This window comes from Miniopterus natalensis, chromosome 4, assembly GCF_054644295.1.
Source record: "Miniopterus natalensis isolate mMinNat1 chromosome 4, mMinNat1.hap1, whole genome shotgun sequence".
Lineage (NCBI taxonomy): Eukaryota > Metazoa > Chordata > Mammalia > Chiroptera > Miniopteridae > Miniopterus > Miniopterus natalensis.
This window is the reverse complement of record NC_142084.1, coordinates 40,905,090-40,930,854: the sequence shown is the minus strand read 5'-3', so window position 1 is coordinate 40,930,854 and position 25,765 is coordinate 40,905,090. Positions and strand designations below refer to the sequence as shown.

The 25,765-nt window shown below is 35.4% G+C and overlaps 2 protein-coding genes across 4 annotated transcripts in view; one reads left to right on the top strand and one right to left on the bottom strand.

Moving 5' to 3' along the window:
* The window catches only part of PRMT9 (protein arginine methyltransferase 9), a 20,924-nt gene extending 11,445 nt beyond the window's left edge, over positions 1-9,479 (top strand). The window contains exons 8-12 of the mRNA XM_016206886.2: positions 757-940; positions 2,638-3,355; positions 4,740-4,893; positions 6,150-6,272; positions 6,568-9,479. Of these exons, the coding sequence (XP_016062372.2) occupies positions 757-940; positions 2,638-3,355; positions 4,740-4,893; positions 6,150-6,272; positions 6,568-6,783 (1,395 nt within the window). The 3' untranslated portion in view covers positions 6,784-9,479. The remainder of the gene's footprint in view (positions 1-756; positions 941-2,637; positions 3,356-4,739; positions 4,894-6,149; positions 6,273-6,567) is intronic.
* On the bottom strand, positions 9,056-25,765 carry TMEM184C (transmembrane protein 184C). 3 transcript variants are annotated; one of them, XM_016206889.2, is made up of 11 exons: positions 25,485-25,573; positions 24,948-25,056; positions 19,730-19,860; positions 19,596-19,632; positions 18,499-18,704; positions 15,610-15,684; positions 14,231-14,324; positions 12,371-12,483; positions 10,685-10,784; positions 10,005-10,176; positions 9,056-9,787 (listed from the first exon to the last, which is right to left on the bottom strand). In XM_016206889.2, the coding sequence occupies exons 2-11, from the start codon at positions 24,984-24,986 to the stop codon at positions 9,522-9,524; spliced, it is 1,233 nt and encodes a 410-aa protein (XP_016062375.1). In that variant the 5' UTR covers positions 24,987-25,056; positions 25,485-25,573; the 3' UTR covers positions 9,056-9,521. The 3 variants fall into 3 exon arrangements, with proteins under 3 accessions (XP_016062375.1, XP_016062373.1, XP_016062374.1); XM_016206887.2 differs by lacking the exon at positions 24,948-25,056 and having other exon boundaries at positions 25,485-25,765; XM_016206888.2 differs by lacking the exon at positions 25,485-25,573 and having other exon boundaries at positions 24,948-25,412.

Genomic DNA, 25,765 nt, shown 5'->3' with positions numbered 1-25,765 from the left:
CCAGCATTCTAACCACTGAGCCACACCATCCAGGGCAAACGTGTCTTTTTAAAAATATCTAGGCCCTGCTTTCCCCAGGTCACCAGTTTCAAGTGCATCTTTTTAGACTTCTTCTCTTCTCTTCTCTTCTCTTCTCTTCTCTTCTCTTCTCTTCTCTTCTCTTCTCTTCTCTTCTCTTCTCTTCTCTTCTCTTCTCTTCTCTTCTCTTCTCTTCTCTTCTCTTCTCTTCTCTTCTTTTTTCTTTCTCCCTCTCTCTCTCTCTCTCTCCCCCCCCTCTCTCCCCCCCTCTCCCCCTCCCTCCCTCTCTCTCCCTCCCTCCCTCTTCTCCCACCCTTTTTTAAAAACAAAGTCTCTCTTGCTTTGTCACTCACTTCCTTCACTCAGCAATACAGGGTGGGGCAAAAGTAGGTTTACAGTTGTTCGTATGGAAAATAGTAACAATAACTAAGAAATAATAATACCAGAATAAACTCTGTGTTTCGAGTGCACACATCTGTAAACCTACTTCTGCCCCACCTGTATATCATGGACTTCTTTCTGTATCAGGGATATGCATCTGCTTCTTTCTTTTAGCTACATGTATTCCCCTATGAGATATTGGAGCTTCCTATCCACTGTGCCTTTCCTGGTTCTAGATGTGCCAAGAGAGTGACCCCCCAGGGGCTCTGGCAGGACTGAGGACTTGCAGAAATGGAAGGTGATATGCTACTGGGGCATGTACATATTAAATGTATAAAATCCTCTTACATTTTGCAGGAATTAAAGAGTCTTGCAACTAGGAAACCTGATAAAATTGGTGTTCCTGTAATTAAAGAAGGCACACTAGATGCGATTGTGGTTTGGTTTGCACTCCAGCTTGATGACGAACACAGTTTGTGCACAAGTCCTAGTGAGGAGTCATGCTGGGAGCAGGCTGTCTACCCCGTACATGACCTCGCAGGTATTATTTTGTCTTAATTTTTTTTTGTTCCTTTCCTTAAACTTGTTGCTTCAGTCCTCTACGCATTTGAGCCATCATCAAAATTACTTTGAATATGAAGTTTCTAGTCAAGGGAGACTGAGTGCATCTTTGAGAATTTTCTTTCTCTATTTTAAAAGCAGCTTTAAATAATAGATGTAGCTGAGAAGAGAGACTAAAATACAACTGTGCTGCATACCACTCACAGATGTCTATCATTAAACCATTTCCTCAGCTCTGATGACTCTAGTTACCAGTAGGTAAGAGAAATGCTAGTCCATTTTTAATGGAACATAGTGGGTAAAGCTACTTTTAATGCAGGAGTTCTTACTGCTTATAGAATCTGATGGCATCTGTGGAGCCCCAGGTGATAGAAATGCACACACTCATGTAAGTACACAATTTTGCAGTTTTAGAGAGGTCATGAGTCCATGGCCTTCTCTAGGGAAGTTCTGTATTAAAGATATTTTTTGTATAGAATTTTTTTTTTACCAGCTGTTTGATGGGTTTCAACGTATTTCACAGCAGTTGTATTGCATAGAAAAATTCTGCCCTTTGAAAAGGCTATTTCTGTTTCTCCTAATCAAGGATCTGATTTGGCACAGTCATGGAATCAGCACAGTGTTTCGTTAGTGTGGTGTTTTTGGAGTCAGGTAGATTCAGATTCAGGTCTCAACTCTGCTACTTTCTGATGCCCTGGCTGGCCTTGCTGGTTGTTTCTCAGAGCTTCTGTTACGTGAAGTGTAAAAATGGGATTATGATGCCTCCCTTGCAGGACTGTTGTAGGGATTATTAGAGACAATGGATGTAAAATGCCTACCTTAGTGACCGGCACTTAATAAGTGATATTTTCTATTTGTGTTTATTCTAAGCCTCTTATAGTAACTTAGACAGATGGTCTTTTTTTTTTTTTAATCCTTCTTAGTGAAAGGACATTTTAAATGTTTAAACATGAGAATAACAATTTGTATCTTCAACTGGCTTTAGTGCTGATAAGGGATTGCTATTGTGCATTCACATTTTAAAGTTTTATCAAGTGTGAAAGCTAATGGAAAAGAGCATGATATAGTCTCTTGTAGGACTTAGTCTTTCCTTATATTTTCAAATTTCTAAATATGCAAGGCTGTCATTAAGAAATATTACTGATAAACTTCTTTTTGAATACTGCTTTGTTCTTTTAGAAATTACTGTTAGAGAAAACAGTAATGTCTCTTTAAGCTAAAGTTAGCTTTGGTATTAATCTCTGAATTTCATCATCTCTCTGTTATTGTTGGCTTTATTACCAAAGAACTTTGAGAGTTCCCTATAGCCCTCTCCCCCCCCCCCCAACCCCCCCCCAGCTTGGGAACGCAAAAGAATAAAGATTGTAGGAAAAGCATTAATACTGATAGTTAGGGTCCAATAATGTAGCTCTTGAATCTCTGTTAGGCTGAGTTAATTGAATCTTTAGATTTCAGTGTTTCCCTTTGTAAAAGCAAAGATATTTTCCTAGTCTTTTTTTGGTATAAAATGAATAGATTGATTCACTTAATTCTAATAAATTAATATAATGCTCCCTACAGTGATTTAAAAAATGGAGAGGGTTGGCGGGATGGAAGGACAAATGTGTTTATATGATCATAAGACTTATAAACACTGGAATTCATCAAGTATAATTTTTTTCTTTCTTTTTTATGAAGACTACTGGATAAAGCCTGGGGACCATGTGATGATGGAAGTGTCTTGTCAGGATTGTTACTTAAGAATCCAGAGTATCAATGTCTTCAGTTCGGAACATGAAATGGATGTTGGGAAAAGTTGTACCAAGAATAAAGACTTGCTTTCTTTAGGAAATGAGGCTGACCTCTGTAGCGCCCTGGCTAACCTCCAGACCAGTAAACCAGATGTTGTGGAGCAGACATGTGTACTGGAATCCACAGAAATTGCTTTGCTTAATAACATTCCATATCATGAAGCCTTTAAAATGGCAATGAGGAAAGTATTGTCTGCACTGACTCCAGAGAAGCCGTGCCAAGCCATGGATACCCACTGCCAGGACAGTGAGATCAGCTGTGCAAGTGGACAGGATAATTCTGAACAGAGTGCCTCTGAGCCTTTCTATGTGTTAGATGTGTCTGAAGGTTTCTCTGTTCTGCCTATAATCGCTGGCACACTTGGGCAGGTTAAACCTTACAGTTCTGTGGAGAAAGACCAGCATCGTATCACTCTGGACCTCATATCTGAAGCCAATCACTTTCCTAAAGAAACACTTGAGTTTTGGTTGAGACATGTGGAAGATGAGTCTGCTGTGTTGCAAAGGCCAAAATCAGACAGGTTGTGGAGTATAATTATATTGGATGTCATTGAGCCATCTGGGCTCATTCAGCAGGAAATAATGGAAAAAGCTGCTATATCCAGGTAAAACAATATGTAACTGTTGGGTTTTTTTTTAGCTGAAACTTTATGTAAATTCTTTTAGTTCTTTAATGACATAACTGTACAGATGAGTCATGATCTTCTATGTTCCTCAAACATTGCTTTTCAGGACCTGTGACTTCATACCCTTCTCTTTGTGTGAATGTAATTACTGGTATTTTCCGTTAAAGGACCCCCTGCATCGTAGATGTGAAGAGAGACTGCTTTGGGATTGGACTGCCCATATATATAAAATGGGAAATAAGTAGCCTACCAGACTTGACCTAAAATGCTAAAAAGTTAATAGGAAAGGAATAACAAAGATAAGTAAAGCATTGGAGTCCATTTTTAGGCTAATGTGTACATAGGACTTACTAAAATTTAAATGATCATGTGCTTCATATTTAGTGGAAGAAATTATCCTAGTTTAGGAGCATGGCTTGTTCCCATCAGTCTGGTGCCACTGCATTTAGGAATCTCTAACTTTCCTTGCTGATTCTGTGCTAGTCAAATGACCTGGTTAAGATTTGGCTTCCTATTAGCTAGTCTTTAGGGAGAACTGTTACTAGAGCAGCCTGTTTACCTATTGTAAACTTTTCCATCAGCGTTTTATTTGGAAAGTTTCAAAATTTCAAATTTAAAAATTGCAAGGTATTAACAGTGAATGCTAGAAAACTCTTGTGTGCTAGACCATTTGATAGTGGTTGGCTTCATAACTTTGACCCTTATTTTAACAATTAGCATGTGCCTCCTTAGAGCAAAGGCTTTCCTCTACATAATACAAGAAGAGGATCACACTCAAGAAACTTAGCATTGATAAAATACTATTGTTTAATATATAGTCTGTATTAAAATTTCCCCTGCTGTCTCAGTAATATATTCCTTATTGCTTTTTTCTCACCAATCTGGAAGTTCAGGTTGAAACCAGCTTGGACCATTTAGTAAAATTGAGGACTATTTAGTAAAATTTAGTAAATATGTCAAAATGAAAATAATTATTTGGTTTAAAGTACTTTAAAGTGTCCTCCACCTCTGCTTCATATGATGGCATTAGGTGATCTATCTATCCCTCTCACATCTCCCACACAGTTCAGGTGTGAGGAAACAGATTATATGGATGGGTGTGGGTGCTGCTTTGGTTTAACAGCCCTAAATTGCATATAGGAACTAATATCTCCCATGGGGTATTTTCCCATTTCCAGCAAAAGGAACACTTCGTTACAAGTTAAACCACACTTAGGGAAGCCCAAAGGTAGTGCAGCTTCCCATTGGGCATTTACAGTTTGTTCTTAGTTCTCTCAGTCCACTAATTCATCATGATTTAGTTGTTGGTATTGGTAAAATGTAGGGCATCATGACACTTTTTAAAACACTTTTCCCTCTCTAGGTGTTTGCTACAATCTGGAGGCAAGATCTTTCCTCAATATGTGCTGATGTTTGGGTTGCTGGTGGAATCACAGACACTGGTAGAGGAGAATGCTGTCCAAGGAACAGCGCGAACTCTGGGATTAAATATAGCTCCTTTTATTAACCAGTTTCAGGTAAGTGCCTGGAAGAGTTAATTCAATCAGGTGGCTGTTATCTGCAGTTTACCATATCCCTGTAGTTTTGTAGTCATTGTGTTTAGCTGGATTAAGATGGTAATCAGTTTCCTAGAGCAAAGGAACTTATTCTGGATAAAAATCAACCTAGGGAAGGACAGGTGCCTTCAGGGATGTCCAGGGAGAGGTTGATGTATCTGTGTCCTCGCTTTCACCATGAACAGTTGCTAATCTCTAATATTTGATTCAGACAGGAAAGCACTTTGTAAACGTTTCCTTTTTATTTCAAATGAGAATGCTAAAGTGATGGGACAACTTTATAGCAGTTGATTCTCAACCTTGCCTCTACAGTCATGTGCCCCATAATGATGTTTCAGTCAACAAAGGACCACATACATATCCAGTGGTGGCCCCATAAGATTGTCAGGGAGCTCAAAAGTTCCTGTTGCCTAGTGACATCATAGCCATGGTAATGTCATAGAGCAACACATTACTCATGTATTTGTGGTGATGCTGGTGTAAACAGACCTACTGCTCTGCCAGTCACATGAAAGCATAGCACATACAGTTACAGTAGTGGGCTGTACCATCTAGGTTTGTGTAAGTGCACTCTGTGATGTTCACGCAACAAAATCGCCTAATGATGTGTTTCTCTGAACGTGTCCCCCAGGCTAGGCAGCACATGACTGTCCTTCCAGAACTACCAATAACTAGATCCCAAATGCAGATCAATCTGATGTGTGGCCTGAACACCCAGACTTTAAAACCTCCCTAGGTTATTTTAATTTGCAGCCAGAGTTGAGAATCACTGCTTTATAGAAATAAACTTTATTTTTCAAACAAAATCTACTAATAAGTTGTTTGGTTGAATTTGGCGTATTTTCTTAAATTCAGTAATTAATGTTATACTATTTGCTTGTTATTAGTTCATCTTTCACATGTAAGCACATCATTGATTTAAAAACTTGAGCTGTTTGGCTTAAAAATTTAATCTGCTTTCATAGAAGCAAAGAATCTATGGATAACTGAAACCACGGTTTAAATAAATTATTTAACCTGCCTAAACTTTTGTTTATTCTTCCTGTAAAACTGGAATCATGAAATTTCTTACACCTTAAGATTGATGTAGGAATTGAATTAAATGAAGTAACAGATGTAAAAAGCATTGTATTATACTGAGCCAAGAACACAGCAATCAGTTGGTGAGCCTTGGCTACAAAAAGATTGAGTAAAAGTGAAATTTGTACTTTTTTTAGGTACCTATACATGCATTTTTGGACCTGTCCTCATTGCCCTGTACACCTTTAAGTAAGCCAGTGGAACTCTTAAGACTGGATTTAATGACTCCATATTTGAACACTTCTAACAGGGAAGTAAAGGTAACGGAAAATAATCACTCTTATCATATGCAGAATTATCTTAAACTAGGTAATACTTTATGTACATAAAATTGTTTTAGCCACTTTCTTTGAAGATGTGTTATTTCTTTTCTGAACAATATCCAAAAATGGGCTTGGGTAAATATTAGTGAATTAAATAGGTTGCTATTAATCTGAATTGGTTAATTAAATATATTTTTAAAATTTGGATCTAAATTTGACTAAAAAGGCAAAGACTTACTTATTCAAGTCTATTTGTTCTGATGAAATTTTCACAGTTTCTTCATTTTCCTAGGTACGTATTTGTAAATCTGGACAAGTGACTGCCATTCCATTTTGGTATCATATGCACCTTGATGATGAGATCAGGTTGGATACTTCCAGTGAAGTCTCCCACTGGAAACAAGCTGCAGTTGTTTTAGATAGTCCCATCCAGGTGGAAATGGGAGAGGAGCTCGTGCTTGATGTCCAGCACCACAAAAGCAATGTCAGCATCACAGTGAAGCACTGAAGAGCAGTTTTTTTATGAAAACTGTTTACGTAGAGCAAGTACAGAATTTTTCTGGTCTGAATAGTGGGATTGTAATCATAAAGTGGGGGATGGTAAAGACTTAGTTCCTTGTATTGGTGAAATATTTTTTAAAATTGACCTTAATAAAGTGTATTTAAAAGATACTACATTATTGTGTAGCATTATTACAAAAATGTTTGCTGCAGGCTTCCTTCCTGAAAAAGACTGTCATGAATTTTCACGTTAGGAAACTTTGTCTTTATTGCTCAGTTTTATTCACTGTAGATTAAATTTTACTAAAATACTTTTGCCTACATGCTAAAGCTATAAAGGAAGGATTTTGAGTCATCTTCATTGTCATGTGTAAGTAAAGCAAAACTTAATATTCAGGTTATCTTGGCTTTTTTTCTTAAATCCAAACTTGTAACTGGAAACATCAAAAAGTTGGCTTCCACTGAAGACTGAAGGTTATGGTGACCTATAAATTACAAGCTTGCTTCTTTTAAATACTAGGTGTACTTCTGAAACTCCTCAGGTTTTGTTTTTGGAATACAAACTTACATAAGAATTTAAGCTATAAGCTAAATGTAACTTAGAGTAAAAGAGCTAGGAAAGAAAATCTTAAGAACCCAGCACTTTCCCTGGGGGTCTGCTTTGGCAAAGAAAAATGTAAATGTTGATAAATTCAAGAAAGTGAAGAAGTTGATAAATTCAAGAAAGAATTAAACCTAAACCAGTGTTTTTCAAAGTTTCAAAGTTTTGATTTGGATGCACAGTAAGAAATATATAATAATTGGTCCAATTTCTAAAGACTTGAAATAGATTACTAAGATTATCATGCCTTATATGTACTACGTGCTCTTTGTAAGTAAGATGCAAAGAAAATAAGATGTACCTTCTTTCCACGTTGCCTGTTCTCGTTACCTCTAAGATAATACCAACCAGCTTAACTTTCAAAAGAAATGTTTAGTTTATAATAGTGAACACAAAAAAGACTTTGTACCTAATTACTGTGAACCAGTATATATAGGGAATGTGTGTAAAAATATACAGCAAAATCTCAATATAATGTACTGATTTGGGCGAGGGGGTGTCTGTGAAAGCCGAAAGTCCATTAAATAATAAAGTAGGTTTTCCGAATGTGTATGTTAAAAAATTGACAAATTCGTTTACCTGTTTTTATGTAGGCACCTTTGTGTAATTAAAATTAAGTATGTGTGAAAAGTTTAATTGCACAGAGAAGTTTTCTTTGTGCATTACAGTAATTTTAAATTTATACAGACTAGGTCTAGTGAATGGGTGCATTCACCGAGACTCAACAAATGCACACAGCTGGGGCATGGCTTGGTGCATGTGGGAACATCTGCCAGCATGGTTAAAACTGCTACAGAAAGTCAGGCCAGGCAACAGGACCTATTACCATGCACAGTGTGATGTGATCACATGATAATCACTTGCCAGACATTGTTTATGAGCGGTGACTCTTTGATTTAAATGTGTAGATAATAGTTGTAGATATGTAATACTCATTTATGTCACTATAATTAATAGTATTTTTTTCCCTAATATATGGCCTATAAGCTAAAATTGGTTAAAAATAACAGTGAATTAATAACCAGAAATACCTGCTAATTTAATTATAAGCAAATCTTGGTTAAAAGCATTTTAAAATTAACAGGGTGTTAATTTTACATATGACATACAGACTAGAAATTTTGTCCATTAAATTGAGGTCCACAAAATTGAGGCTTTACTAAGGGTTTTGAGAAATAGTATTTACCATTGCTATTTGCAACATACTACTATGGCACTTTCTGTATTTTATTTTTGGTATAAAATGTTAAATATGACCGACCCAGTGGGTTGTGAGAAACTCCATCCCAAGTAATGTTTCATAGTTTATAGGTTTACATTTGCTGACACCTTTAATAGCACAGGAAAAGTAGACTCCTTTTCTATCACAAGTTTCTTATTCTTCCAGTATTTATCCAGTTTTTGCTTTTCATCTCAAAGTCATGGATAACTTCTTAATCTATTAGAATTATTGCAAATGACTTTAAATAGTAGTTGTTTTAAGATTAATAAGATTAGGTCCAAGATATTTATCCTAATAGGAATATAAGGGCAAGGTATCTTTCATTATTGGTATATAACTTTTAACCCTTAATTTTTCTGGACTTATTTTATACTATGCCTCTCTAATCAAGATGTTTTAACTTCCTGTTAAAACATCAATGGTTTATGTTTAAAGAATGAGACACACAAAGTTGCGGAAAATAAATGATAAATTCTTATTTATTGAAAGACATCCCGTTGAGAAATATATGGCACATGATTATGATTACGTTCCACTAATTCATACTTCTGAATTATACTTTCTGCTAATTCCAGAGCATTATATTCATGCAGCAGTGGTAGGAAGCATTGATTATTTTTTTTAATGCCCATCCTCTTGATAAAGCATGTAACATCAGAGCTTTTAGTACACTCATTTTCTACCATTTGAGTATGTGATACTCCAATGTTAAGAAATCCAGTCTAAGTCTAGGATATTTAGACATTATTTGTGATATACAAAATTTAGTTATATAAATCCAGTAGTACCTGGCTTTCGCCTGTCTTTGTGTTGAAATTTTCCATCATTTATGGCTTGTCCCAAGCACAAAATCCTGAGCGATGCGATACCAGGTATGGAAGTAACATGGTAGTAATAGTGCAGTTTGCTTTCCACACACTGTTCAGGAGACCACAGGTTTATCTGAAGGTTCTCTTTTTTCTTCTGTAGTATCATTAGGTATTTCATCAGGTATATCAGCTATAGTAGGTGTAGTCTGGGGAGTCAAAGTACGTCCAAACCCTTGATAGTGACCCATGGGTGAAGGTGGCACAGAAGAGGCAACAGAAATTGCATCTTGTGATGATGATGATAACAAGCTTGTATGTTCATTTTGATCTTGATCCTCGGGAAAAATTTTTTTCCTAGGATGTCCCATGACTGTCCTTCCTTTAAAGTAATGTAAATGTTTCCGAGTTAACCATAAATTATGTATTGATATTTTACCAATAAACTCAACTGCTAAAAATAAGTTGCCGCCCTCCCCCCCCCCGAAAAAGCCTTATTGTGGTACTGCTTTAAACAAAGTCTTTTCATTTCTTAAGTAGCTACAAAACTGCCCTTAATAAAATTACCTATTTGGATAAATTAGATGACTGGTACTTACCAACATGCCTTACTTGTTCAGAAATATCATCCCTAATGTCTGAAACATCCCACATAGCAAGAAAGGAATCAAAGCATGAGCCCTCTTCTGCTTCCTGGACATACGGTTTATATGAGAAAGTGTAGTGATGAGCAATAGCAGCGAGGAACATCTCAATACAGATAATGAAGTCCTACAACAAAAATATCAGCCATCTTTGAGTTTAAATGTAGTTTTGTAGATAAAGGAAAAACACTATCTTCCTTTTCAAAAGTATTTAAGTATCAATAGCTGGGTTTCTGCTCATTTTACCATTTTCCAAAATAATTTTTGACCTCTTCAAAAAAAACCAAACAAAAACACCCCCCAAAATCCCCAACAAAATGCCAAAAACTTAAATCTATTTTGCACTAAATCAAGTATTAGCAAAGTACATGGAATGCTCAGTCCACTGCTAAAGGACTAAGAGAAGCAGTGCAGAAAGATAAATTGACTAGGAATAACAATATAGGTTGTATTCCTGGCTCTACTACTAATAATTAATGGCCAATTTCTTTAGGGTTTCCCCATTTCACCTGTAAAGTGAGGATAACAGTAGCCCCATAGTCTGCCTGTTGTCAGATTTAAGAGATACTATGCTTAATATAAAAATGCTTAAAAAACAGTAAAGTTCTGTTGAATTCAGAGATAGCACTACTTACCTGGAGGCCTGTAGCTACAGCTTCTACAGTTCGCCATTCCCATGTGTGCTTTTCAGAAATAACGCCAACTTTTACCAACAAAGCAATAACTACTGCTTGCCTATATGTTAGGAAAAGGTAAACGCCAAATCTATATCAAGCATAAAACGAGCAGTTGTTTTTAAAATATGCCATTTTAAAAAGTTTAACCCCAGCACAACCTGTGGACCATGCCCTGCCTTCGCAGCATATTCTCAAAGACACTGTGTGTCTATATTAAAAGTATTTACTTGCTTTACAAATTTACTCTTCTAGTACAGTTTCCTCACATGAATTTGGATTATGTATTCTTAAAACTTCGGTACTTGGTTTATATGTCTTTTTGTTTTGAAAGTATGCAGAAGTAACAAAGTTCTTCGTATACACAGATAATGGCTAATAACGTTATACAATAGGCATTTAAAGTGAAATAAAGGGTAGATACTTAAATGTTATTTACATGTGTTAGTTGATTATTCAGATTAAAATAAACATTTTGAAACCAGTCTTGTTTGAAGTACTGGAATTAGAGACAAACTCAGAAGGGGTCTGACTCTAAGACGGAATCATAGTGAGCATTTCAAGCAAATCTAGGGATGTGACTGAGTTACATTTAATCAGGTAATAATGAGACAGTCAGAGCAGCTTTCATAGTTCTCTACAGACAAGAATATTCACTTCAGTATTGCTTGTAATGGTGAAAACATTAGAAACAACCTAAATGTCAATAGGAAACTGCTTAAAAAGTTACATCCACACAACAGAATACTAAGCAAAGCCAAAAAAGCCTAAACAAAATTATACCTCACCTTACTGACAATTTTATCCACAATATACTGAACATATTAAGCTCTGTAGGTTTTTATAGTATGAAACTATTTCTGTGGAATTTTATAACATAATCATTCTGGGTAGTGGGATTGAGGGTTTTTTCTTTTTCCACTTTTTATATTTGTATGTTGTTAAATTTGGTGTACAGTGGTACCTCTGTGGGTTTCTGAATGTAATCCGTTCCGGAAGCCCGTTCGAGTTCTGAAACGTTCGAAAACCGAGGGATCCACAGCCCACAGCGAGGCCTCAGGATCCTGCCCTCAGCGGAAGCCGTAAGGCCTGTTCCACTTCAGAGGCGTGTTCAAAAACCGAAGCCATTTCCTTCCAGGTTTACGGCGTCATAAACCGAAATGCTCGTAAACGGAGACGTTTGAAAACCGAGGTACCACTGTATTTGTTTCTAGGCCCCTTCATCATCCACCCTGTTCCTAAACTGGGACCATGTACAATTCTGCCTTTTGTTTAAAAAAATATTTTTACTGATGAATATTTCCTCACATTATTAAATATTCTACATTATGTTTAGCTTCCAAACTGCAAAGTATGCTCTTATATGAAAACACCATGATTTATTTTAATGATTCCTTAGTTTAACAACTCCTCTAGTGCCGAGGCATTTAGGTTGTCTCAAATTATTTTTTTCTTATAAATCTGACAGTGCCATCTGATTACTTTTTCCTATGAAAAACCAAGAAGGGCTAAAAGGATGAACTTTTAAAAAAGTAATTAGAGACACTTTAATTCATCTGTATTAAAACTATTTTTTAAATTCTTCCCTTGTCAACAGTTTTATTGTCCTTTAGAAAAGGGGAACATTTAAGATAAAATAACACTTACCAGAAAGAAACAAAAACCACCAGCTTTACACAAAGGAATTTGCCAACAGGCTGGATTGGACTCAGTTCTTCCTTCAGTACTTGATAAAATAGCAGGAGACAGTACATAGCAAACTAGAAACAATCAAGATTAAAAATTAAACTTCATTTTTAATAACTAAATATGGTAGTAGAAATATTAAAGCTATAAAGCAGAGACCTGGTACAGAGTACTGTTTCAGCCAAATTTTTTTAGGCTTTATTATGGTATTTTTAGATTAACAACAAGCTTTTATAGTTCACTATGGATGAATATATATGATATAAAATTTCTCAGAAGAGATCTAACATCTTCCCTGAAAATGGTTTCAAGTGTTCACTTACTGGGGCTCAGAAACAATGAACACAGGAAGAAAAGGCTCTCAGTCAGACAAAATAAAAACATTATACGCTTAGTAATGGCTTTTGTACACAAATTACCATTAATTTTATAAGGCCTGAACCATTTGTTATAAATCAACACATTAAATAAGTACTTTTCAATAAAACTGTGACCATGACATCTGAAAGTAGGAATCAAGGAAACAATTTTTCTTGAGGGCAGTATTTTAATCCAGGTGAAGTTACTTTTATAAAATAAATGCTCAAGACGTAACTGTTTAAAAAAAAATTAGTTGTAATTACCTAGTGTAGTATTTGCATAGCAGTAAACATTTTACTTTTTCCCACTGAAATCATAAAATGTTCATTTAAGATATTTAAAATATCTAAGCAGTAAAGTATATAGTCCCATCATCCAACCATTCCTATTTATACATAAAGTCGTGTTTAACAGGTATCAACTAAAAACAAAATTTTGTTGCCTGATTCCCCCCCCTTAACCTTATTTTCCATAGGTTTCATAAAAATTATTTTTAATAACTGCCAAATATTTTGGCCAGTGGAAGGACTATAGTACATTTAACAAGTCCCCATCACTGCACTTAGGATTGTTTTCAGCCTTTTGCTATTACAAATAATAGCTTTACCTACAATGATAAAGCATAAATACTTCCGATCATTACTTGAGGGTGCATTCCCAGAAATGGAATTACTGGTTCAAAAGAGTATAAGCATATGGGAAAGCTTTGAATACATAGGCATTTGATTTTTTTTAAATTAAAAAAAAAAAAAGAATTTTTAGAGAGAGAGAGAGAAACATTGACTGCTGTTCACCTATCCATGCACTCACTGGTTGATGCTTGTATGTGCCCTGACTAGGGATTAAACCTGCAACCTTGGTGTATTGGGATGACACTCTAACCAACTGAGCTATGTGGCCAGGGCCTGGGCATTTGATTTTTATTCTAAACCTCTAATACCACACATACATGCCCACTGCATCTAAATTATTATTTTGCTGAAAGCATTAAAGATTTTAAATAAGGTGTTCATTAGGTTGAAAGGATCAGACAGTTATATGTTTAGAGCATTTTAGTATGTAGAACATATATTTTTTAAACCTGTCATTCTCAATTTTCCTTTAATTCCAAATTATGAGAGAATCTTACTGAATATGCCTAGGATATGTTTTTGTTTTTTTTAAAGGGAGAGCATTGTGCTTTTATTTATGACATATCCATAAATTGTGCAATGAGTACCCAGAACCACATGAACAAACACAATAAACAGGTTAAGGTATAAGTCACCAAATAATTAACAGATACTATATCATATTATATCTTTACAGGTGTATAAAGATACATGTTCAGTTTTTTGAAATTCTTCCCATATATGAAATTTCAAGGTAAAAAAAGTAATAAGCTTTATTCCCAAAGAAACTTTCCCTAAGAATTTAGTTATAGATACTAATTTAGTACAGTTAGGATGACTATTTACTTACCAATTGTGACATATTGTTTATTATAACCAAGTAAGTCCAAGCATTTGAAAAACTAAAGTTGCCTTCATCATATACACCAAGCAGCTCACAGATTCTAAAAATAGTAAAAATAAGGCAACTTTATAATTAATACAGCATAGACAGGAATATTTAAATCAATTTTGGTCATAGAGCTGGTTCAAAAAATAAAAACAAAACATTTTTTTCTAGAAATTTTACCATATGACTGTACCTCCAACTTGAAGTAAATCCAAAGTAAGACACATACATTGAACGAGAAAGGGTAGTTTATACGTAGATTCAAAAAAATTATGCTGCTTAATTTTCAAAGGCTTGATTGTTATAAACATGAAATGCAGGTCTATAACTACAACTCTATTTTTTCACCCAAATTGTCTTGGAGGTAAAATTTTTTTATTTTAAAGAATAGTTTATTGGTTTTTAGAGAGAGGGGAAGGGAGAAGAGAGAAACATTGATGTGAGAGCATAAGCAGCCTCCTGCATGCCCCATACTGGGGATCGGAGATCGAGCTGGAAACCAGGGCTTGTGCCCTAACTGGTAATCAAACCAGCGACCTTTCAGTGCACAGGATGACACCCAACCAACTGAGCCACACTGGCCAGGGCTTGGAGGTAAATTTTATGAAGACCCAGATCTAAGTATTAAGATATATGATTACGTAGTTTCTAAACTGCAGAAAATAAAGCATGTCTTCATAAATGAATGCATGCAAAATTAGTCAACTCTAAGGCAAATGTCACCAAAGAATTGCTGGCTCAAAGGGAGCATAAAGAACTGAATGCATCTCTCAAATGTTTTCCCTTCTTCCTCTGTAAACATGCAGAACGTTAGGACTAGCAAGTAGAATATGCAGCCTTACCTGCTTTAAATTATTTGATGTTTAAAAATTTTTAGGGAATAGTGTTACCAGATAGCTTAATTTTACCTCCAGCGCTAAGCCTGGATAGAATTACTAAAACATAAAGATATAGCTTCTTCCTTGGAATACAGTGTTCATATTCTAACTTAACTATTTAGAAAATAAAACCATGTAATGAACCTAAAGTAGCATACTTTAACTTCATGTAACAGATGTTTCTGTAAAGCTGTGTGAACTAGTATTTTAAAAAGTATTTTTTAAATGTTTTCCAAAAAGCTCTAGAGAGAATATTATTTAGAAGAATTCTGTGGTGATTCTTTACCTATAAATGGTCACCTTATTTAATATAGTAGGGTTTCTATACATTGTGTTTTTAAAATAATTCAACCTGTATTATAAACAAGTAAATTAGCATTATTTATATGCTTTTCTACTCAGTTTCACAAAAGAGCATGAGGACTTTTTAAAAAATAAATAATACAAGCTCTATGTACTTACAAAGCAATGATGGTAGTGAATGGTCTGACAACTGTATACTGCAACACACCCAGTTTGCACCTAAACAGCAATACTCTGCCAAAGAAAAGGAACTTAGAATTTTCAACCACTCATTTAAATAGTATCAGGTTTTCTCCAAAGCCCCGCATTAAAACCATTTTGACAAATGATGCTATATTTATATTTAATTCTTTTAATTTAGTCATTCTAAGTGGCAAATGGGGAAGAAGGTGGATTGGAGCAAACAAATTAAAGTACTATTTTAAAAATTATCTGACAGCTACATCTTCTGGAGGATCCCCTTTCTGTGTATAGTCTCAAATTAGTGACTAGTGCAGCACAAAACAAAAGAACAAAAGTGGGTCTCTGTGTGTTTCTGGAAGAAAAGCTGATTAACAAACGAACTAGGTGTGTGCGTGTATATGTGAAAGCATATTTAGAAAGTATTTACATTTTAGGATTCAGTTTCAAGTTTGGTATTTAAATAGCATTCCAGAATCTATCATTGACTAGATACTCTGAAAGGACAAAACAAAGATCCTGTATAAAGTTTTTATTCTATTGCTGGGCTTGCTCAATCTAGGGGAAAATTCACAAGGAGTAACAAACAAAACCAAAGAAGTCCCAAAACATGACTACTAAATAAAGGCTCTCCACCTGAGAGCCTTCTGTAAAAGCCTTCTTAAAAGACCAAGCGGATCTGAGAGCAAATGCTTATTTAGCACTCCTATCAGGAAAACTGATTATCGATGTTATGTATTATGAATCCCCTAATTTAAGAATTACTTGTAGACTGAGAAGACTGTGAGTCTGGCATACAGGACTTGAGGTGCTGTTACTAGTTCTATTGGGGTTCTATGTGCTGAGAGCCTTCTCTGTGCCGAGGTGGTTCACTCCAGTTACAACTAAGTGTGCCCCCTGTGGTGTTGGGTCTAGGAATTGCACTTGGGCTTGTTGCAAGATCTCTTGACGAGCATTCTTTGGCTGTACGTGTTGTGCTTCCTGGCCAATACTCTTTGCAAAAGTTAAGCTGGAGCTGGTTAAATCTATAGTATTCTATGAGTTAACTGCCAAACCAAACCTGAGACCACTAAGGGTGACTATGTAGATGGATTAAATAGCCAATTAGATACTTTTGAAAGCTGTGGAGAATTCATGAACTAGAAAATGTATCTGAAAAAATTGCCCATAATACAGCAAAGGCTTGAGACAGAGAGGCAATGTGACCAAGAGTTACAAAGAACAAAATAGAATCAAGTCTAACATATAATGAGAGTTATGAAAGACAGAGTAGAGAAAAGGCAAAATCAGAAAAGACTATGGCTGAGAACTTTTCAGAACGAATGAAAAACATGAATCTACAGATTGAGGCACACTGTAAATTAAGCAGGACTAAAAACAAAACCAAAACAACTTAGATACTTCACAGTGAAACTGCAAAACATCAAAGACAGAGGGTCTTAAATGCAGTTGGGAGACAGGTCACCTATAATGAAGAGACAATTAGATTGACAGTAGAGGGTTAACAACTGAAGCCAAAATTAGGTGGAATACAATCTTCAAAATGCTCGGAGAAAATCCCTGTCAACACAGAACTACATCCAGCCAAACTATCTTTCAAGAATGAGGGCAAAATAAAAATACTTTGATAAGTATATCTGAGAAAATCTGCCACTGATACACTAAAACGAAAGGAACACTTAAAGGGCCATACTTTAAAAAGAAGGAAATGATCCTAGACAGAAGAACTGCGATGCAAGGAGTGTATGTAGAACCTGAAGTGAAATGTATCATTTTAAATGCAGTGTTAAAAAAAGAAGAAAGGCTGTAAATTAACAAGCTAAGACTCTAACATGTTAGGAAAAGAACATAGTAAATCCAAAGAAATATGAGAAAGGAAGTAAAAGTAGACCAGAAATTAATGGAATAGAGAACACACTAGAGAGAGAATCAACAGAGCCAAAAATCAGTTCTTCAGAACACTATGAAACTTCCGGCAAGGTTTTTTAAGAAGAAGAAGAAAAAATACTAATAACATTAGAAATGGAAAAGGAGTCATAACAACAGATCCAAAAGAGATGAAGAAGTTATAAACTAATGTATACCCATACATTTTAAAATTTTGTCTATTCTGCCCAATTTCTAAAAACCGTAATGAAAAAACAAAAGATTCCAGAAACAGGAAGCCTGACTAGTTCTTCAATTGTCCTCCCACAACAAAGCATCCAGGTCTAATCTTTCAAGGTATTGTTCACAATCGTTTCTTGCGACAGACAATAAAAGGCAGTAATTTCTATTCAGGCAGTATAGCCTGGATATGAAAAACCAGACAGGGACAGTGTAAGAAAAGAAAGCTATAGTCTAATTTTACTCATGTAAAAATTCTAAACAAAATACTAGCAAACCAAATCTTACAGTAAAGCAGATGATACATCATAACCACTTTGAATTTATCCTTGAAAGCAAGGAGGTTTTAATGTTAGAAAATGCACTAATTTAATTTACTCTTAAATGTGAAAAAACCATGATCATCTCAATAGATATAGAAGCAGCATCTGATTTTGTCATTAACTAGCTATATGACCTTGAGTAAATTAATTGCTGCAGACCCTGGTTCCCAACTGTAAAAGGATGTTGATTAAATGATTTCTAAGGTTTTTACCCATAATATCTTAAGTTTTCTATTTAGAATGAATGATGTTAAAGAAACTAACTTATGTGTAGATTATCAAAATGTGTTTTGTTAGTCTTCAAACTTGACTATGAACTACACGAAGTTAGGGACTCATATTTTTTGTATTGCTCATCGTACTTAACACATTGCTTTGCAGAGAACTGATAGCTTAAATAAAACCAAAACATAAAAGCACTAAAACCAAACATACTTACTCTCCCATAGTCCATGGTGGACAGCAACATAAAGGAGGGAAGTGTTTCTGTTGATCTTTGGCTTCGAGGATTAATACCAGATTTGGATAACGGTTAGTCAGATAATTGGTAAGAAATCCCATGAAGTTGTAAATGACATAAGCTTCATAACATTCTCTGCAGGTATCCACATATATTGCAATGTTGGGATATTTCAAAGCTATCCACTATAAAAAAACCAAAAAAAGTGCTAAAAATAGTTGCAACTAATATAAAATGAATTACCACTCTAATTCATGGTATTCACAATAAGCTAATTTTTTAACTTGCCACCTATTTACATCAAATGTTTGAAAGTTTATTATTATGACGGCTACCAGACAATCTGTGAGATGAATTTCTAAAAGCAATAAACATCTTGGATATTGGTAAATGAAAACATCTGTGTTTGGGGGTAAATAATGACTATGAGGACAGAAGCTAAATTACACACACTTGGGTTCTTAAATAAAATCTGAAATTTTTCTTGACATGATCACAGAAAATGCTGTGAAAAACATTTTCTTTATATTTAATCAAATTAAAGCAGGGAACTGTAACAACTGTGCTCGAAACCACTGGGAGGGTTTTTTGTTGTTGAAATAAAAGGTTTAATAAATAAAAAGGATGGTGATATCAATTTAAACATTACATTATTTTAAGGACTAAGAGCTACTAATCTGAAATTTTAAAAGATCAAGCAAAGAAAACAGCTATAGATTTTTTTAAAAAATAAGAGAAAGTTTATTGAAAATCATCACAGAGGTAGGAGTTAAGTGGTAGAAAAAATGGGCTCAGGAGGTAATGTGGGGGGGAAGGGAGAGGGGAGGGGAGGCGAAAGGAAGGGTGTGCTCACGGGAGAGCGCCAACAGCTATAGACATTTTAAAATTTTAAATGTCTGCCTTTTCTATTGTCATACTTTATCTTCTTTACTGACATCAAAAACAAGTGAACCTTTTTCACTTTTCTTATTTGATTCTTGCTGCCAAATAAAAATACTTTCTTTAAGCATTCTGCAAGTATAGTTAGTATCATCAAAAAAGTTCTTAGTTAATGAGATAAAATTAAACATACTTACACTATCTAAACTGTATATGGGTACCATCCAAAGAACCCTATTTGGAAAGCAAAACATAAATTAAAAACATTTACATTATATTTATGAAATAAGCCAACACAACACTAATAGATTAAAAATATGTTAAGATTTACCTTATTATTGGTTTCTGTAGTTCAGGTTGTGTATAATGCACTAAGTGTTGCAATATCCCCCATAGTGATATAGGTATAGTCAACAACAAAAATATTCCAGCAATAAACCAAGCCTTGGTATGTATTCCAACCTTAAGAAGCAGAAGAACATGCTGGTATAAATTCTGTGATATTAAAAGTAAAGAGCTAAACATTTTTATTTCTTAAATTTTCATTTATTTGATTATTAATAAGGCCTAATATTTTCCAAAAGACTAGAAGCCATTTTTTATTTATTCTTTAATAAACAGCCCATTTTTCCTTTTGCAGGGGGGGGGGGCAGAATTTTCCTCATGCGATTGAGCATTTTTCCTCATGGGACCGTTTGTAATAATGCTGTGAATATTAAGAATGTTACTATTATGTCATTTCCCCCCAGCTTATTTGCCCTTTATATTTAATTATTGTGTTTGGAGATATATAGGATTTTCAAATTTTCTGCACAACTCAAATCTAAAATTCTTCATATGGTTTATTCTTTTGCTTTCATGTCTAGAAAGTTAAAAACCTACCTATATTTTCTGCAAATTCTGTTACACAACATGTTAGTAGAACATTTACGGAATGCTGACTATATCAGATACTTTAATTTCTTTACATGCATTGTCTTTTAACCCTCCCATTTGATAAGTACTGCCACAACTACTGTTCAAAGCAAACTGTGCTAATATATACTACCCCTCATACATAGCAGTATCAACTCAGGATATTACATTTTAAAAAGCTCTAATTTCTCTTTTAGATCTGTATCTGATCAATATTTTATCCTGTAATAGCTCAATTTCTAAAAATATACTTTGAACTATCTCACCCTGGCTAGAGCCGAAATAATCCATGCACTTTTTGATAGAAACAAATTTATTTGCACCCCTGTCCTGAGATGCCCCAGGGAATGAATTTTATACTAATCTGGACTCCTGCCTTAAAGAGTGCAAATTCTTTTAATTAAAAAAAAAAAAAAGCAAATGCTAACTTTTTCAAGGAAAAAAGGTGGGCATTTACTTTGGTACTTGAGGGTTTTGAGCAGTTAATTAAAATACATCTGAAGTCCACAACTTCTAGTTCTACTGTTTTGAACAGTAAAAGTCAGTCAAAGAGTAAAGAAGCAGAAAACAAAAGAATATAGAACAAATATATTTTTACAACAATAAATTCCTACATTAAACTGTATGGAGAACTTGAAAAGCTGAATGCTGGAGATTAATCAAAGCAGTAAGTGAAAGGCAAAGTGTGGAGCCAAAGATTCGAAAAGGAATGTCTGAGCAACCATATTCCAGTCATATTCCAGGGACTTTTGCTTGGCTAAATGTCATTTAAAATTGAGTATTCATTACAATGATGACTTAAAATAATAATAATAATAATAATAATGAAAGCAGATTTTAGATCTTCTCTATTGTAAGGTGATCATTAGGAACTGTACTATCAAGTAATTTTAATGCCCACAGTTGTCTTTATGATTGCCTTAGTGCCAAAAACAACTTGGTAATAGACTTAAAAGAAAAATAATGTGCTTGTGACTAAAAGGCAAAGTGACCTCAGTGTGCTGTAAGGAAAAAAGTTCTTTTTCAAACGATCATAAAACAACTGACGGGATAATTGAGTCATTTCAGTATAGTGATGCCAAATTTTAAGTCTTGTACCATGGAGTTAAGTACTTTTTACATTGCAAGTGGTAACTGAATTTCATCTGTACGCATTAATGCCATTCATTTGAATCACTGGTTTTACACTTGTTTTGACTTTTGAAATATATAAAACCCCCTATGTATAAGAAATTTAGCCCTAGTGGGTTTCGCTCAGTGATTAGAGCACTGACCCCGATTGAAGGGTCCCCAGTTCAATTCCAGCTAAGGGCACATACCTCAGTTACAGGCTCGATCCCCACCCCAGGTCGGGGCATGTGTGGGAGGCAACCAATCGATGTGTCTCTTTCACATCGATGTTTTCTTTCTCTCTCTGCCTTCCACACTCTCTGAAAAGCACTGGAAAAAAATATCCTCAGGTGAGGATTAAAAAAAAAAAAAGAAATTTAAACTCTTTTATGTGTGTACATATTTAAGTACCTTAATAAAATAAGTCAACTCTAGGTATCTGCAGAAATTAATATAATTATTACATTGATTTTAATTTACATTTACCTCTAAATAAATTATTCACACTTGAGACACATTGATATATGGATACCATTAACATTATTAAACTTATCAGCCATGAGTAGGGTTTTCTAGCTCACAAAACAAGGGGGAGATAAGTAGATTTTTTTCCCTAAGGTAACTTGAAGAAAGTAGAGAGGAAAGAAAAAAACATTAAAGATGAGCATCCAGGGGTGAGTTAACTGTCCCTCAGCTGAATGCTTTCAAAACAGAGTGTACAGTGGAATAGGAGAATGTTTTCCCCAATCCTCGAGGGGAAGAGAGAAGCACTTACATAGAGGATAGCTACTTGGGGCATGAAGACCAGGGGGCAGGGTAAAATGACTGCAGAGCAGCATGACATCATTGTGCATTTAACTTATTTGATTTCAATTATACATACTCGGCCAAGTAAAAGAGTGAAAGAAATAGCTTAAATAGTGCAGACGGTCATCTTGCCATTCCAATAAATGAGTGTATGCCCCACCGTGGGCATGGGACCAGCTATAGGAACCTCCAGCTTTCTACAATCTCTCTTCCCATTGACTTTTCAGGGTGAGCATTGCGATGCTGATGTTTAAAAGACATGTATTTTTTCACACAAAACTGTTCCTAAACATCAACTGCTTTATCTAGGGCTCAGGCAGATGCATACAACTTTGCCTTAGGTGTTGAACTGAGAACCTAATCCCAACTGAGATGCTATTCCACAAGAAAAAGAACTGCTGCACCAATGCAAGAATAGTGTTGCTATTTTAAAAACAACAGTGGTGGCCGGCCAGCGTGGCTCAGCGGTTGAGCATCGACCTATGATCCAGAAGATTTTGGTTCAATTCCCAGTCAGGGCACATGCCAGGGTTTCGGGCTCGATCCTCAGCAGGGGTGTGCAGGAGGCAGTGGATCAATGACTCTCTCATCATTGATGTTTCTCCCTCTCTCTCTGAAATCAACAAAAATATATTTAAAAGTAAAAATAAATAAATAAAGAAAAACAAACAGTGGTAATTAGGGCTTACCAAGCACCTACTACTTGCTGGGCAGGATGTTAAGCATTTTAGATACACAAACTCATTTAATGAATAATGATGAAGAGAATGATAAGGGTATTGTATGCAGAGCACTTCAGCACAATGCCGCTTTAGCCACTTAACTATCAGTTTTCATATCTATAAAATGAAAATAGTACCTATGCTGCAGGGTTATTAAGAATATTAAATGAGCCCGGCCGGGCGTGGCTCAGTGGTTAAGCGTTGACCTAGGATCCAGGCCATCAGGGTTTGATTCCCGGTCAGGACACATGCCTGGGTTGCGGGCTGCAGCAGATCAATGACTCTCTCATCATTGATGTTTCTATCTCTCTCTCTCCCTCTCCTTTCCTCTCTCTGAAATCAATAAAGATATATTAAAAAAAAAAAAGGAATATTAAATGAAATTATACCTAAATATTGGGAACATGCCCTAGTTAGTGTCTAGAACCTTAAAAACAAAACAAAACAAGGGGGAATAAAACTGCTCCCCTAATTCCATACTTCTATCTGTTGTGCTATTCATTTCTCAGGTCCCCTTAGGGGTAAAATACTCAAAACAAAACCAAAAATGAACAAAAAACTTGTCTTCATATCCTGATTCCACTTCTTTACCCCACCACATTCCTTTTTCAAACAACTCCCTCTAATTTTCAGCCATTACTATTCTGTTGAAACCATGACTAGGATCATTTCCGTTGAAAACCAATGATGTCTCAGCAACACCAGAAACACTCTCCTGTTCTGGTTACCATGACACCTATCCTGGCACTGCACTTCCCCTCCTGGCGCTGCTTCTTTCTGTAAGTTCCTATTCCTCTACTTGACCTTTAACTTGGTGCTAGCTAGGTCCTGGGTTTTTTCTTTTTCTTCCTTACAGTGACATTCATCTTTATGGTTTTAAACAGCATCTATGTTCTGACAACCCCCATTAGTGCAATGGCCTTAAGGAGGAAGCATGCACCTCACAACTGAGCAAGGCTTTGGTGAAAGCTCAGGAATTGAGAGAAAGTCAGAGGGGGATGGGGTGAGAGTGGTGTCAGGTCATGTTGGGCCTTAATGGCTATAGTTAGGGATACTGGCTTTTAATCTGGGACTAGGAGTGACTGGAAAACTAAGAGGACACACCTAATGTGACTTTAATGTTTTTCAATACTTTTGCTGGTGTGTTGAGAATAGTCCAGGTAAGACATGATAAGAATTTGGCTCAGGGTGTTAGCAGTGGAGACTGCAGATTAAAATTTTCCTTAAGAGCTAGCACTCAAAAAACTACAGCTGAAACCAACAACTGAGAAGTCTTAAAATAGGTTGATACTATATATATCATTAACCATAAAAGTATGTCCTATACCATATTCCAAAGAAATACTTCAAAGTAAGAAATCCCTATTTGTATTAAGGTGTCTTTGGTAAACAAATTATAGAAATAACCTAAATATCCAACAAATGGGAAATATTTAATGTGGTTGAATATTATATTAACATTAAAAATAACTATATGGACTATGCCAGTACGGGAAAAGCAACAAAAAATAATTTAGTAAAATATACAGAAAACAAATGTATATTAAATACATTTTGTTTACTTATGTAAAAATCATTTCCACAATCAAAGGCCTCAAATGGAAGGTATTAAGAAGTACAAATTGGCAATTACAAAACAGTCATGGGGATGTAAAGTACAGCATAGGGAATATAGGCAATAACACTGTAATAACTATGTATGGTGTCAGATGGTTGCAAGACTATATTGAGGGGGTTGCTTTGTAAGTTGTATAAACGTAAACCACCATGATGTACACCTGAAACTAATATAATACTGAATGTCAACTGTAATTGAAAAATTGAAAAAAATTTTTTAAAAATATATAAATAAAAGGCCTCAAATAGTCATGGTTTTGTCATAGCTCTTGTAAAATAGGTGTTTCTAAGTAAAAGTACTTTCTGGTTATTATTAACTTAGAATTTAAAGTTCATTAAACAATTTTTATAAAGTACATATCTTAGTTAAGTATTTACCTTGGGATCTTCCAGCTTGTAGTACTTTACTGATGTCATAATAAGAATATGACATCAAAAAATATACAAGGGACTTTTTGCAAAACCTTTGTTGGTTAAGAGTTAATTTCTAAAGTAAAAACAAACAACAAAGTTAAACCAACTAGAATTCTTTAATTCAGGAAGCTACTTAAATGCTAATAAGAGTCAATACATGGTTTTCAAAGTATTTACTTAATCAAGTCCAATAGCTGAACAGATCGGATTTAAGGAATAAAATTACTTTACTTTCAAGGAATTGATGAATACTTGCAAAACAAAACAGTGCTCTTCTACGCAGCTATCTTAACCTATCCTATTTTCTCGATCAGCTCCTGTGTCATGCTTTGAAAAACCGTGAACAAGAAAGCAGACAGGTTTATACCCTAAAACTGGGCTCTCATTTACATGACATGTTTTTCAGGGTATCAGGTCTGAGGCATCCAGGGTAAAAAAGGGCAACCTAAGATGGGCAGGAAGGTAGAAGAAAGGGTCGAGCCGATGGTGCAGGCCCCTTACCTGCAGTTTCTGTAATTCCCACACACAAAGGGGAACCGCAACGATTATGACCACCAGGTAGACGACCGCCACTAAAGGTCGAATCCATTGTCTCCAGTTCGTCCAGGTACAAGTGCAAGGCATGTCTCCGCATAAATCAGCTCCGAGTAGCAAGGAAGAGTTTGAAAAAGGTTGTAATGGGGAGCCCTGTTCTTTCGCTGTTTTATCAACTCGCATACTACGGAGAAGCGGCTGTTGGGTGACTCTACCAGCAGCTCCAGCCGCCTCCTCGGCCTGCGCTG

Bases quoted from the DNA above. Each gene is read 5' to 3' on its own strand.
- TMEM184C (XM_016206887.2), bottom strand. From the start codon at position 25,700: ATGCGAGTTGATAAAACAGCGAAAGAACAGGGCTCCCCATTACAACCT. The intron at 14,325-15,609 runs GTAAGTACATAG...TACTATTTTTAG, and splicing joins TTCACTACCATCATTGCTTT to AATCTGTGAGCTGCTTGGTG. The intron at 9,788-10,004 runs GTAAGTACCAGT...ATTACTTTAAAG, and splicing joins TGAACAAGTAAGGCATGTTG to GAAGGACAGTCATGGGACAT.